Source organism: Sphaerodactylus townsendi, linkage group LG03 (assembly GCF_021028975.2).
Source record: "Sphaerodactylus townsendi isolate TG3544 linkage group LG03, MPM_Stown_v2.3, whole genome shotgun sequence".
Lineage (NCBI taxonomy): Eukaryota > Metazoa > Chordata > Lepidosauria > Squamata > Sphaerodactylidae > Sphaerodactylus > Sphaerodactylus townsendi.
Genome location: NC_059427.1, coordinates 96,455,930 through 96,472,059, shown reverse-complemented (window position 1 = coordinate 96,472,059; position 16,130 = coordinate 96,455,930). Strand labels below are relative to the sequence as shown.

At 41.0% G+C, this 16,130-nt stretch overlaps 1 protein-coding gene across 2 annotated transcripts in view; it reads left to right on the top strand.

Moving 5' to 3' along the window:
- Positions 1 to 3,976: 3,976 nt before the first annotated feature.
- Positions 3,977 to 16,130, top strand: part of CPEB4 (cytoplasmic polyadenylation element binding protein 4) — a 78,913-nt gene continuing 66,759 nt past the window's right edge. For both annotated transcript variants that reach the window (XM_048488157.1, XM_048488156.1), the window contains exons 1-2: positions 3,977 to 4,452; positions 4,745 to 6,744. In XM_048488157.1, coding sequence (XP_048344114.1) covers positions 5,620 to 6,744 — 1,125 coding nt within the window. In that variant the 5' untranslated portion in view covers positions 3,977 to 4,452; positions 4,745 to 5,619. The remainder of the gene's footprint in view (positions 4,453 to 4,744; positions 6,745 to 16,130) is intronic.

The window sequence follows — 16,130 nt, the reverse complement described above, 5'->3', positions numbered from 1 at the left end:
CACAGATTTTTCCAATGGTCAGAGCTTGTGTCTTGGAAACATTTTCTGTGAAATCATTCCAAACACCTCTCTTTCCCCATCATTTTGGCCAGGGGTCTTCAAACTATGGCCCTCCATATGTTCATGGACTACAATTCCCATCAGCCCCTGCCAGCATGGCCAAGTGGCAGGGATGATGGGAATGAACATCTGGGGGGCCATAGTTTGAAGACTCTTGATTTTGGTTTCCTCCCTTTGTCTATTCAGCTGTCTATTCCATATTTTACCACTTTGTCTATTCCATATCTTACCACTGAAAATATATTATTCCTGATGGTGGTGGGATGTCATTCATGATACAGGAGAACAGCCCTCCCCCTTTTTTTCTTTTGCGCGGGTGCTCTATTATTACTGCACAGTTACATTTTGAAATGGTAATTCAAAGATTTTTCAGCTTCCATTTCTACTATTGAGAACTACCAACCCAAAATGCAGTAGCTCGGGGGGGGGGCACATGCCCTTGTGGGGGAGCGGCGAGGGCATTCCGGGGGCATGGCGGGGGCGTCCCGGGGGTGGAGGGCGCACCGGTGCACCAGGCACTTCTCCCCCTTACTACGCCTCTACCAAAATGGAAGCCAACACAACTCCTGGAGCAGGCACCATTACTTGAAGGAACAGAAACACATAGCTCCCCCTCAAAGAACCACATTTTCCAGCCAAATTTGATCTGCAGTTAAGGACTACTGTCCTTATAACATGCAGCAATTACTTCTAGTACTCTTTTCAATTGCCCCCAGCTTCAAAATCAATCGCTGCATTAATGTTACATCAGTAGTTTGATATGAAATTGAGAAAGCTGATTCAATTGACCATGCTAGTTTGTATCTCTGCCTCAGTATTAGGATCTCAAATTCTATGTGAAATTAGCAAAGCTGATCCAATTGACCTTGCTCGTTTGTATCTCTAATTCAGTATTATGTTGCTAATTTGATTTGACAAAGAGATTTTTTTTAAAAAAATCCTTTTGAAAACACAGGAGGAAGGGGAGGAGAAAATGGCTGAAGGGGAGTTTGAGCAACTACACAGGGATGGACAAGGGCCAGGTGTTTGCACAAAGTAGAAGTCAAAATAAACTACTGGAGCAGGTGCCATTACCTTAAGGAACAGAAACATGTATCTCTCCCCCACAAAGAACAAAATTTTTCTACTAAAATAGAGCTGCAATAACCCCAGGTGGTTACTGTTATAGTCCCTTGCCAATTTCCTTCTGCAAAACAACTTCCCTTGTCAATTTCACTTGTTCCTAACTGTAGACATAGTGTATCTTTGTCTTAAGGTTACATGCTAATTCAAGATGAAATTGACAAAGCAGATACAGAAGACCTGGCTTGTGTCTGTGCCCTAATGTTATATTGCTTATATGATGTGACACAGAATTTTTTTAAAAAATCCTTTCCAGAATGAAGGACGGGTGGGGAGGAGAAAATGACTGAAGGGGAGGTTGGTTGATTACACAAAGATGTAGTTAATGGACACACTCAAGGGAAGTTGGCTTGGAAATGGATCAAGAAAACATTATTGCAAAAGGGAAAACAATGGAAGAAAAAAGGAGAAATATTTCCAAAACCCGATGAAAAAAAACTATGGAATCAAAAGAAAAAAAAGTAGCATCTGACAGCAAGATAAGTTGTAAACACTTCGTGAAGAAAAGGCTGCTGTTAGTGTAGGATTTAGTACTGTTTTGGTTTCAGATACTCTTAACCTGAAATTGGAAAACCAGTTCTGTAGACATAAACTCCAATACATAGATAGGACCTGTCTCCCAGTAATTAATATCCTGAATAAATTAGTACTTAACAAAATAATCTCATTTAGATGACCCGCCCCCCAGTACTATTAAGTATGGAAGATGATGTTAGCCACCAATTGTCGATATAAACAATCACTACAACAGTATCTTCCAGCATGAATTTGATGGTAATGTCTTGAAAATTCTGTTTCTGTATTTATACGAAAAGAAAAGCTTTTAGAATTTTCTGACAATCAAGATTCAATTTCAGATTTTTTACACACTTGCTGTTTATATTGGCAATTTTCAGGGAAATTAATCCATCAAGCATATATGACAACAGTTATAGATAGATCATAAGCATACTGGTAAGGAAGTCATCCCTGCATTTAATGTGTCTGCCTCTTAAATGACTGTGCACAGAAATGCAATCCTTAAATGTTCTTTTTTGTGCAGTGTAAAGCGAAATGCATGTTTTCAAAAATTTTCTTCTTTTTGGGATTGTTAAATGCTCATTTTTGGAGACTCTCCTGATTTTTCCCCTAAGGTTATGCTCTTCCATACAATTAACACAGCAAGAAAGAATTCTTGGGCTGAGTTCTCACATGCTCTTTAAAGCATTTTTTCAGTCTACACTATTTATAAGCACAGATGAAAAACAAAAATTCCTAAATGTGCAAACATCAGGTTCTTGACATGGAAAAGTAAAAGATATTCATTAATCTGCTTTCATTCAGTTCTGAATTAGTTGGTGGCTAAGTAGGAAGGCTGATTTACAGCTGAGTTTCAATTTGTGGCTTATACTGCACATGTGATTTGAGTCTTTGAGATTTCTTTGCAATCTGCCCTTTATAAAAAGGCTACTACAGAAAAGGCTCTATTGGGTGACGTAAATGGCTTTGACTGGAAAAGTGCCAGAAAATGGCACAGTTTGGAAGTTCAATTTTTATCACACTTGCTGATCTTGCTGATCTCTGACTGCCCTAATGTACTGTAAAAATGTGCCAAAATTCAAATTAGGAACATTGCCATACATCATTTCCAAACATTTATTCAGAAACAGTGCATCATTGGTCAGCTTCATCACTTCTTGACAAAACTGCTTGTTAAGTCTGAATGTATGATGGGTAATAATAATACAGTGGCTAGAACATCAGGAGAATAATATTTAAAATTCAGATAAGGTTGACTGGATCGCATAACAGTAAACAGGAGTGGAATTGTCAAGTTGGTAATTGTCAAGTTAGCCCTGGTATGTGCTACTTTCTACAGTATGTCAACAGATACATTTTCATGTGTGGAAACAATCCAGTGTCCTCTGAAAAACATCTCCAAATCATTTCACAAATGAACAAACTATACCTGCAGTTTTCTGTGGGAGAAATATTGAGCCTTTCCTTTCTGTTTTGAGCATGTTAAATTATGTTTGCTCCTTAGTGAAAGATCTCCCTTTCTCGCTAGGTTTGCCATCCTCCCCAGTCCCCCGGTAGATCTCTGGGAATTAAAACTGACCTCTTGCTGACAGAGATGACACCAACATATAAGAAGGATTTTCTTCTCCCTTTCTATATGCTACTTTGGGAAGTTTAATATTCTGTGTTTTTTTTAATAAACAGCAAGTTCTCCCAAGGCCAATGATCTATTCTATGGGACTAGTGTAAAAATGTCGGCATTTTAAACCAATCCTCTTGTCAGCTACTGCAGAGGCGACGACGGACATTGGCACCTTGACGAAGCAAATGGCAGTGCCACTTTATAAATATCCTACGTTTAGAAGTTAATTCACAAACATCTGTCTATTGCGGGGGGGGGCGCCTTTCCTCGTTGGCTTGCTTAACTATACACTGTAAAGCTTTAACTCCTCGCATTAAGCAATGATCCCTTAATGAAGTCTTGCAATCTATGGGGGAGGGGGGGGAACCAACCTCTCATCTGCCATCTTCAAAGATGGCCGTTCACGTTGGTTCAACCAAAACGTCACCACTTCTCGCATCTTCGCGACCTAAACCAACATGGCCGCTCGAGGATAAGGGGGCAAAAAAACCCCCCTGATTGCCCGAAAGAAAAATGGAGAACGGAGCACAACGGCGATTTGCCCTCACCCGAAAGAATCGCCGGCTCTCCTGGCTCGGAAGAGGCGGTCTCGCGGGTGAGGGGGGAGGGGCGTGGTCGCTGCCAGAGGTGGAGGCGTGGCTTCCCTGAACCGGAAGTGCCGTGTTGCCTCTCTCCAGCTGGTTGTCATTTCGATCGGAGGCTCGGTCCTGTGGAGACGGCGACGGCGGCTGAGCCCAAGTGGCGAACCGATAGAGCAGCCCGGCGCCTCGAGACTTAATAGGAGCGCCCCTCCTCCCGCCCGAGAAACGATTGTTTTACATGAGGGGCAAAGAACGACGCCGGGAGGAGCCGAGGCGGAGGAGAAGGAGCAAACGCAGCAGCAGCCGCAGAAACAACCCCGGAGCTTCGGCAGCGGGAGGCAAGGCAGGACCCCTGGGAGCCGCCAGCACCATCGCCTCTTCCTTCTTCTCCTCAGGAGCCCGGCTCGATACCGCCCCTCCCTGCTCTGTCGCCACCAAGCGATTCTTGTGACCCTCCTCCCTTGAGAAACCGGCTCCCATGGGGGAGAGAGGAGCCCGGCCCCCCACCAGCGCCGTCCCCTCCCTGGCGGAGACTGTTCCCTTCTTGAGGTAAAGTCCTTCCTATGTTTCCCTCTACGAGGGAGGGCGAAACCCTTTCCCTGTCCTGTGTCCTCCCCTCCCTAACAGAGCAGGGGCGGCACCCTGTCTCCCCCCTCATCTGAAGAAGGCCCCCCCTTTCTCCACGCAAGGAGTCCTTCTCTCCCCCCCCCCCGCACCGCCAAACAGTCAATTATTTTTGCTGATGGCTTAAAAAAACCGCCTGACCCCAAATATCCTGCCCTCCCTTCCCCCCGCCCACACTTGACTGCTGATTTTCTGAGGTGAAAATTTTCCTCTGCAGGCAGCCAGGATTCATCTGAAGGACACGCAAATATCGGATCATATTAGGAGGCGAGCTTGGAAAAGCAGCAACCAGGAACCCACCCTACAGCAGCAGCGGCAAGAATCCACCCTCCTGCACAACTCAATCCGTACCCATACATACAACACGCACTGAATGCCAATGTCTAGAGATTAAAAAAAGAAAGAAAATCTTCACCCTTCCTCCCCTCTATAGAAAAAGGACTTGTCAGATAGACATCCGCATAGAACATACTATACATGTAATATAGTACAAGGCAAAGGCAGCAGCCCAGGTTGGGGGAAAAAGGCTTCCTGTACAACTCGTTTCTATTGAAATCCTGAGGTAAAATCTTTCCATTCTCAGCAGCAAAGACTGTCAGAATAGAACACAAATATATATTAGATTATATAGAATTTATTAAATTATTCCAGATTTAAATATATTTTTGGAGCTGTGAAGGAGTGTCATGATATCTTTTTTCCATTAACCCTTACATGGACAGGTTGAGGCTGTTGATAAGGAAAAAACAGAATAGTTAAAAAAGTTAACCCTTAATTTTGTTCCTAAGAGCTTTCTTTCATCCCTATTTCATTTTTGAACATTTCCTTGTAGGAAAAGGAAACCTCTTATTTTTTAACCAAAGATTTACTTTCTATTCCTTCTGGCTAAAGGAAGGAAGAAAACACAGACTGACCCATGTCAATATTTTAAGTGATCTCACTTGTAAGAAACCAGGAATAATATCCAAATCAGATATTTGTGAGTAGAAAAGAAAAGGATCTGTAAACAAAGTTGTTTTCTAAGGAAGGAAGAAACATTTTTAAGCTTTGTTTTTTTCTTTCCAGGCGGAATTCAAATCCTATATATAATAAATGGGGGATTACGGGTTTGGAGTGTTAGTACAAAACAACACTGGGAATAAGTCAGCTTTTCCAGTCAGATTTCATCCTCATCTGCAACCTCCACACCATCATCAAAATGCAACCCCCAGCCCTGCTGCTTTTATAAATAACACAGCTGCCAATGGCAGCAATGCTGGGTCAGCTTGGCTCTTTCCTGCTCCAGCTGCCCATAACATACAGGATGAGATTCTGGGGTCAGAAAAATCTAAAACGCAGCAACAGGAAAAGCAAGACTCCCTAGAAAAACAGCAGCTTTCCCCTGGCCAAAGCCAGGAAGCAGGCATGCTGCCTGAATCTGAAAAAGGTAAATCTGAAGAAAACCAGGGGGATAACTCTTCTGAGAATGGCAGTAGAAAAGAGAAAATAAGAATAGAGTCACCAGTGTTAACAGGATTTGATTATCAAGAAGCTACAGGGCTCGGTACTTCAAGTCAGCCCCTGACATCTACTGCATCTTCTCTGACTGGTTTCAGTAACTGGTCAGCAGCTATAGCTCCTTCTTCTTCAACAATTATCAATGAAGATGCAAGTTTTTTCCACCAGGGAGGGGTACCTCCTGCTTCAGCTAATAATGGTGCTCTGCTGTTTCAGAATTTTCCACATCATGTCAGTCCTGGCTTTGGAGGTAGCTTTTCCCCTCAGATTGGACCCCTTTCTCAGCACCACCCTCATCACCCCCATTTCCAGCATCATCACAATCAGCATCAACAACAGAGGAGGTCTCCTGCAAGCCCGCATCCACCTCCATTTACACATAGAAATGCTGCTTTTAATCAACTGCCTCATCTTGCTAATAATCTTAACAAACCACCTTCTCCATGGAGCAGCTACCAAAGCCCATCACCTACACCATCTTCTTCATGGAGTCCTGGTGGTGGTGGTGGATATGGTGGGTGGGGAGGGTCCCAAGGCCGAGACCATCGCAGGGGACTGAATGGAGGAATAACACCCCTGAACTCCATCTCACCCCTAAAGAAGAATTTTCCAAGTAATCATATCCAGTTGCAGAAGTATGCACGGCCCAGCTCTGCTTTTGCTCCAAAATCTTGGATGGAAGACAGTTTGAACAGAACTGACAATATCTTTCCTTTTCAGGTGAGATTATTTTATTATCCTAGATACAAAATATAAGCAAATATGTTAGACTGCGTAAATTACATGGATTTGTCTTTTTATAATGATTTCATTAGAACTATATGGTTGAAAGGGTAATTTTAAAAACATGTAGCTCATTCCTCTGACATTTTGAGTTTCATGATCATTCATATGTGAATATGGATGTTCTCTGTAGTATTTGTCAGAGCAAAAAATCCTATTTTTCTTTTGCTGTCGAATTAATGCACCTGATCAATAAAACGGGTGCAGTCGAGATTACTGCAACTGTATCTGTAAGCAATGAGACCAATACATGTCCTAAATCATTGAACATTTAAACATTAGACTTTTTTAAATGTTAAAAATTTTGTGTGCTTTAAAAAATACTGGACCCTAAAACTAGGGTAATAAAACACATTTATGGCTCTGTGTTAACAGAATTTCTCTTTGATCTAATCAGAATGAATTGGTACCATTTTCTAGTCTGTTCGACATTATTTTTCTCATTACTGAGCGTTGAGCTGGTGTCCTCTAGCAAGGGCGATAGATTTTGGTGGTAGATTATAAATCATTACTAAAAATAGATGTTGACTAACTTCAGATGTTGCCCTGTTGTGGTTTAATCTAGACTTACATTATCTGGATATTAGCTGCTCACTTCAAATTTACTGGCAATTTTCTTCCATTTTGTAAATATTAATTGTGATTAAAAATGCAAGCCAAATGTTAAAATGAAAATATGGCCGCTAGCAGTGTTTGTATTTGTCAGATGTGGTCAAGCTTAGTAGATTTAGTTGTTTATGGACAGGAACTTGAAACTCAAAGATTCATGGGTGGGGTGTGTTAAAAGGAAAGATTATAAAATGATGATAGTTGTATTTCTAGTCACAATATACGCTGAAGCATGGTGACCTAGTTTGTTGTAATTTAGGATGGAAATGCTGGTGGATCAGAAGAAACCTATACTTGTCTTAAACACTGTTTTAAAGATCTAAATATATTTTATAATCTTGTTACATGGCACAGAGAACTGACATTTCTTGTACTATTTGGCATGCAAAGCCTATGCAGCTCTCTGTTAGAGCACTTCCATTAGTGAGGTATTTTAAGTTCATATTGCATAGCCAGAAGTCTTAAAATAGTTTTAAAGACTAGAGGCCATGTAAGATTTTTATGTAGAATACTGAATTTACGTACCAAAAACCATTAATATGGGAAATCAGCTTGAGTCCTTCTTTTTGAACCTCACTGCAGCAAAACATATCCTCCATTTAGTTCACTTGTCCTGTGGTAACGTGGCAAAGTGAATGTGTCCTTTCTTCCTATGATGAAGGCTTCAAACACAAGGATGTCAGTGGTGGATATTTTTTCTGGGCATATGGAAATTTAAGAATTAAACAAAAATGCACACCTTTTCTTGCTTCCAGTATTAGAGACTGCCTTCTTGATGCATAGTGCCAAACAAAAGCAAGTATTTTGATGCAATATTTCAGGTTGTTTTTAGGTTGTCGACTTTCATATATGTTTTATGCTGAACGAGAAAAGTGCAGGTTATTAAAAGAAGTGTCTTGCATTGCCGATGCAGGAAAATCTACCGCGCTGATGAATTTCAAAATGATCTCTGCCTTTTGCAGTATGAAATTAATTTTTCTTCTCATGCAACAGGGATGGTTGCTTCACAGATACTGAAAATCAAACATGTTTGCCTAGATTTTTTTTCATTGGTTAAGCAAGCATTCACAGTCTATATAATTCAAAGCAAAGTAAGTGTATGAAAAGTCAAGAAATGAGGGATTCTAGAGACAGCAATTCTGTTCTGTTAGTATCTTTCTGGTTCTGTATTTAGTGTCATTTCACCAACTGTCTTGGCAGCTATAATGACAGAATAGCTCATATACATGGCAATGTTATTTGCAGCTGATTAACCTCCTCATCTGACTGACCTATTTTGATATATCTATATAAAAATAGCTTTCTATTCAATAGCCATCTCTTTCCTTGCAGCTGTCTCTAAAAAAGGAATATTGTAGAGTTCATATTAATATTACATGATCCTGCTTTAGAAGAAACAGTCCACCTGAAAGGTGTGCAGTACGCAAGTGAATATTCCTGAGGGATTGCATCATTGCAGTTGTCCCTGCTCTGGTGACAGAGAGCACAGTATAATGTTAAAGCAATTTTTTAAAGGCAGAAATTGACTTTAAATGCTTTTGTTTGTCATGACATGGTATATGAGTTTAGAGATTATTGTTAAAAAGAAGATGGTGATTGATGACACTGTTTCTGGGTAAATGCCTGGGTGCCAGAGCATTAGACTTGGATCTTGAAGATATAGACTTGTATTAGTGTATGAAATTGTGGAAAATGCTTGAGGATGAATCCTTGTATCACACAAAAGAAATAATGAGGGTGCCTAAAAGGTAGCATAAGGATAAAACAGATTCTGCTTGTCCTGAGCTGTAATCCAGGCACAACAGTACATAGGATCAGGTTCTAGATTACTGATATTGAGATGGCAACATTCATATCCAATGCCTGGACTTAGTCCTACCCCTAGTAACAATAATTGGTGCTACTGCACCACTGTTTTTCCCTGGTGGAATGCTGCAGTGCTGCATGAGAGCTTGTCTACTATGCTGCTATGTAGGAGACTGGATTTCCATAAGTTCTATTGAACATCACTTGCTGGACCCTGTGGAACTTTGATGGCTAGCACAATGTTTGACACTGGTGAAGGTATTTGAGAGCATGTATGATAGGGAGCTCATGAAGGAATACAGTGCACTGTCATTGTAGCCAGCGTTCAGAATGCTACCACTAAAGAACATCTGTAGGTTCAGACAAGAAAAAAAATACTGTACAACAGTTATATGGTTATTGTTCATCTGTGTTACTAGCTATTTAACGGCATGAAAGACACTATGAATTATTCCCGTATAGTTTTCTAGACAGAAATATAACATGCTGTAATATGTATTGTGATTGTGGTTCTTTGAGACACACACACACACACCCGTTTTGTTTTACAGAGGTCAGAATGTGGATGCTTAAGGGAGAAGAGAGCTGCAACTAGAGCCAGCATAGCCTTTATTATAGTTCATACTCCAATCTAAAAATGCAGAATGTAGCCATGGAAGCTACACATATGGTTCCTTCTCTTTTGCCTTAAAGGGCCAGTGGTTCTTAAAGTTTCAGAGTAGCATAGAGTAGCAAATGTGGAACCCATAACTGTTTTTTAGCCTGTTATCAAAGCAAAAGTTTACTCTTCAGTATGTATGATGCTGTTGGTTGCTTCAGATTAGAACGCAGATAAGTGAGAAAAAAATGTTAAGGAGCAGCAGTGGCGTAGGAGGTTAAGAGCTCGTGTATCTAATCTGGAGGAACCTGGTTTGATTCCCAGCTCTGCCGCCTGAGCTGTGGAGGCTTATCTGGGGAATTCAGATTAGCCTGTACATTCCCACACACGCCAGCTGGGTGACCTTGGGCTAGTCACAGCTTCTCGGAGCTCTCTCAGCCCCACCTACCTCGCAGGGTGTTTGTTGTGAGGGGGGAAGGGCAAGGAGATTGTAAGCCCCTTTGAGTCTCCTGCAGGAGAGAAAGGGGGGATATAAATCCAAACTCCTCTTCTTCTTAAAAACAGGACTCTCCATATTTTGCAATATTTGCATTTTTAGGCATTCAATATGGGGAACAGTTGAGACTTTTGTAATAATTAGGGTTGTGCGTGTGAGTTTAAATCCTTATTTCTGCATCACTGTTGGAGATCTGGAACATAATAGACTGGTGATGGAAATTGGGATTTACTAAACCACCAACTTCTTGATAGACTTGCCTCCTAATGTGCACTTTTATAAACAGAGCACCCTGTCTATAATGCACTAAAAGACATTGAAATGAGATAGGGAAACATTCCTCAAGTCCGAAGTGTAAATCTAGCAGCTATCTACTTGTTACAGCAGTATGTTTCGGTTAGCAGTGACGAAATCCATTAATTTAAAGATGTATCTGTTAAATTCACCCATCAGCTCTTTACTGTTAGAGAGGTATTTTAAGTAAATGCTGAGTCTGGTGTCTACCCCTGCCCATGCTTAGTGTAACTGAAACCAGTGGGGTAGCTTGAATGCAGGTGGCTTCTCAGTGGTGACCAGTGGTCCCTGTTTTATCAGTGAGGGCTTGAGTAAGATTTCCTCTTTTATCTCCAAGAAACTTATCAATAGGTTTTATTGATATTGCTGTATTAAATAAGTGAAATTTAACTAGCTATTTTAATTTTTAAAAATTATACTATGTTCTATGTCGTTTGCTATGAGTTATGGGAATGAGTTTGTTTTACAGGGAAAGAAAGTTTGTTATGGGAATAACAAACTCTATTGCAACCAAATGAGTTTGTTATGGGAATGAGTTTGGATGGTAAATTGTAATTTTTGTGCATTGGAACATATTTTGCTTTTAGGACTTTAGGTTTTCATTATTTTATTATTTGTTTAAAACATTTTTATGTTGCCTTTCCACCCAAATAGGGTCATCAAGGCAGAGAAAATCAAAACATTGAAGCATTTCAGCATTAAAACAGTATTTGAAGTAAAGTATAAGTAAAATAATTTCATAAAAATATATGAACACACAAAGCTCCAAAACAAGTCAGGGGGACCAGTAACAGTTGTTGGGAATATACCAAAGAAACAAACAAAAAGCCTTTGCCCACTCCTGGAAGACAACAATAGAGGGAGAAAAATGAGTCTCTCGAGAAGGAGTTCCAGAGTTTTGGCATCATAATTGAGAATGCCCTTCTTGTGTTGCCGTCTGTGTATGCACAGATGGCGGAGGCATCCAAAGCAGATAACTGGAGTGGATGGGTAGGTTCATATGGGAGAAGGCATTTCTTGCAGTTTGCTAGCTCCAAGCAGTATAGGGCTTTAAAGGTCAATTCTAACTCCTTGAATTGAGTCCAGAAACAAATTGGGAGCCATTGTCTAAGGTATAAGATTGGAGAGGTATAGATCATATGACCCACTCTAGGCAACATTGTGGTCGCTCATTCTGTGCCAATTGTCTCTTTTGGACAGTTTTCTATTGCAACCAAATGTAGGGAGTATTACAGTGATCTAATCTATATGTAACCAGAGTATTCACATTGGCAAGATCTTTCTTTCCCTGTAAAGGCTTATGCTGACTTGAAGCTGGTGAAAGGCACCCCTGGATACTACTGAAACCTGTTCATCTAACAGGAAGCCGTGATCCAGCAGCACCTTTAGGCTAGAAACCTGTTTTAGGAGGAGTTTAACCCCATCCAGAACAGGAAATATACATTTCCTGGATCAAACCTCCTCCCCACAAGCAGCATCTCCATTTTGTCAGGACTAAGTTTCAGTTTGTAAGTCCTCATTCACTCCAGAACTGTCTCCAAGCACCTGTCCATGGTTTCCAAAATGTCCCTGGATTCTGGTAGAAGCATGAGATAGAGCTGAGTACCATCAGCATATTGGTGGCAACTCAGCCAAAATTTCTGGATGATCTCTCTGCTAGCTTCATGTAGATGCTTAAAACCATGGAGATCAAGATGACTTGTGGGACTCAGCGGCCAAGGAATGAAGCGGCAATTCCCCAGCACCACACTCATATCTTCCTTTGAGGTAGGACCAAAACTGCCATATGACAGTACCTCCCAGTCCCAACCCCAAAAGGTGGTCCAAAAGGATTCCATGATCAATGGTATCAAAAGTCAACAAGAGGTCCAAGAGAATTAACAGGATCACATTCCCCTGGCCTATATCCTGGCACAGGTCATTCATGAGGATGATTGAGGGACTGGAGCACCTTCCCTATGAGGAGAGGCTGCAGCGTTTGGGACTCTTTAGTTTGGAGAGGAGGCGGCTGAGGGGGGATATGATTGAAGTCTACAAAATTATGCATGGGGTAGAAAATGTTGACAGAGAGAAATTTTTCTCTCTTTCTCACAATACTAGAACCAGGGGGCATTCATTGAAAATGCTGGGGGGAAGAATTAGGACTAATAAAAGGAAACACTTCTTCACGCAACGTGTGATTGGTGTTTGGAATATGCTGCCACAGGAGGTGGTGATGGCCACTAACCTGGATAGCTTTAAAAGGGGCTTGGACAGATTTATGGAGGAGAAGTCGATTTATGGCTACCAATCTTGATCCTCCTTGATCTGAGATTGCAAATGCCTTAACAGACCAGGTGATCAGGAGCAACAGCCACAGAAGGCCATTGCATTCACATCCTACATGTGAGCTCCCAAAGGCACCTGGTGGGCCACTGCGAGTAGCAGAGAGCTGGACTAGATGGACTTTGGTCTGATCCAGCTGGCTTGTTCTTATGTTCTTATGTTCTTATGAGTGCAACCAAGGCTGTTTGAGTCTTCTAACTAGGCCTGAAACCATATTGAAATGGATCCAAACAATCCTAATCAAGAATGATACTGGATGGTAATTATTTACCTCTCCTGTGTCCAGAGTACTTTACACTTTTGGGAGTTCTTTTAATGCAGCTCATATTAGTTTTATAGTTGAGAAGGAAATTATATTTGACTGAATAGCATGGAACTATGATGATTGCGTGGAGGCATATGTATGCATTATAGAGTGTGATATAATTTAATATTGGTGAAGTAGTCATACTTGGCTTTAAGTGCAATATTTTAGAACTAGTTGCATGCTGAGTACATGTTTCTAATTTCGAGTCATGACTTCATGGGTATGCAACTGAAATTCCCATCAATTAAATTCAAACATATACCTGAGATGGTGTAAACATCAATTTGTTCTGAATGAATTAGACCACGTAAAGCCCTGACTAGAGGTTTTGTGATTTTTTTCCTTATCCCCTTTTCATGCTTGGAACCTATGTTCGAAACTTTATGGTCATTTCTATGGAAAGAACTTAGAATATAAAGGTGTGAATTCTAATTAACATTTTCTCTGACAGAAGGATTTCCATCAGCAGAGTGCAATTTCTCTTACTGCAGCTCCAAATGCCCACCCTTATTCTGCCTCTGTGGAGACAGGAACCCTCCCAGAAACAACGTGAGGTGCACTCAGACGTCTGCTGTAGTGGAGGGGAGCTAGGGAAAATTTTCCCTCATCGCGGCAAGTGAAAATTCTCTGCAGGATGCAAATTTGCACATACTGAAAGAAGTGGTAGTAATGGGAGATTTCAGTTATCCTGATATTTAATGGAATTCAAATTCTTCCAAGATTATAAGGTCCAACAAATTCTTCACTTGCCTTGCAGAAATTTCATGATCCAGAAGGTGGAAGAGGCTATTTTAGATCTGCTCCTAACCAATAATGACGTTCTGGTTAATGGGGTGGAAGTGGTAGGATACTTAGGTGGGAATGGCCATTTTCTCCTGCAGTTTGTTATATACTGGAAAGGGGATGCCAGGTGTAGTCAGACACACATTCTAGACATTTAAAAAACTGATTTCAGTAATCTTAGGAAACTACTGGGGGTGATCCCATGGTTAAGAATACTAAAAGAGAAAGGTGTGCATGATGGAGGGGAATTTCTTAAACATGTTATTGATGGTACAATTTCAAACAGTTGCAATGAGGAGGAAAAACAGGAGGTGTCTAAAGAAACCACAATGGATATCTACAGAACGTTCAACTGAACTAAGATTTAAAAGGGACTCGTACAAAAAATGGGTAAAGGGGACAATCATCAAAGGGGGATTCAAACAAATAGCCAGGATATGTAGGGAGAAGTCAGAAAAGCTAAAGTGCAGAATAAGTTCAAGCTTGTCAGAGGTTAAAAACCAATAAAAAGGCTTTTTTTGGTTATGTCTGTAGTACAGGTATACCTGGTTAGTTTAAATGAATTCAGATCTCCAGGTTCTGATGAACTGCATCCCAAGGTATTTAATGAACTGGCAGAAGTAATTTCAGAACCATTTGGAATAATCTTTGAGAACTGGCGAACAGGAGACTGGAGGAGGACTAATGTTGTCTTCATCTTCAAAACAAACAAACAAACCCCAAACAAACTGTCCAGTCAGCCTGACATCAATACCAGAAAAGATTCTAGAGTACATTGTTAAACAGACAGTCTGCAAGCACTTAGAAGGGCATGCCGTGGTCACTAAAAGTCAACATGGGTTTCTCAAGAACAAGTCATGCCAGACTACTCTTATCTCTCTTTTTTTTGATACAGTGACGAGCTTGGTAGTCAGAGGGAATCCTGTGGCATGCCTTGATTTTAGTAAGGCCTTTGAAAAGGTCGCCCATGATATTCTTGCAAGCAAGCTAGTAAATTGTGAGCTAGAAAATGCTACTTTTAGATGGATTTGAAATTGGTTGACTGACTGAACCCAAAGGGTGTTCACCAGTGACTCATCTTCATCCTGGAGAGAAGTGACTAGTGGAGTGCCACAGGGTTCTGTCCTGGGTCCAGTGCTATGGAGAGCATTCTAATCAAATTTTCAGATGACACCAAATAGCTCATACCTCAGAGGACAGAGTTAGAATTCAAAATGTCCTGGACAGGTAAGAGAACTGAGCCGAAACTAGCAAAATGAATGTCAACACAGATAAATGTAAGACAGCATACTTAGCCAGAAAAAAATTCCACAGTTATAGGAAGGATGACCCATGACTTGACAAGAGTACATGTGAAAGGGATCTGGGAGTCTTAGTAGAGCACAAGCTGAATATGAGTCAGCAATGTGATGTAACAGCCAAGAAAGCCAATGCAATTCTAGGCTGTATTAGTAGGAGTATAATGTCTAGAAGATTGAGGGACGTAATAGTACCTCTCTATTCTGCATTTGTCAGACCTCAACTGGAATACTGCGTTCAGTTCTGGGCAGTGAAATTCAAGGAGGACATTGACAAATTTGTCAACAAAAGGGCAACCAAAATGGTAAAAGGTCTGGAATCCATGCCCTACGAAAAGAGACTTAAGGGGCTGGGCATATTTAGTGTGGAGAAGAGAAGGTTAAGGGGTGACATGATAAGTCATGCCTAAATATTTGAAGGGATGTCAGGTTGAAGAGGAAGCCAGCTTGTTTTCTGCTGCTCCAGAGACAAGACATAATGGATTCAAGGTACAGGAAAAGAGATTCCTCCTAAACATTAGGAAGAACTTCCTGACAGTAAGGGCTGTTCGACTGTAGAATGCACTGCCTTGGAGTGTGGTGGAGTCTCCTTCTTTGGAAGTTTTTAAACAGAGGCTGGATGGCCATCTGTCAGGAGACCTTTGATTGTGTATTCCTGCATGGCAGGGGGTTGGACTTGATGGCCCTTGTGGTCCCTTCCATAATATTCTGAAAGTATATGATTCTATACTGTTCTGAAAGTGGTTGAAATTTGACTGTGTGTTTTCCCTGAGATGTGTGTTAAAATATTTATAATTCTGCCAGTTT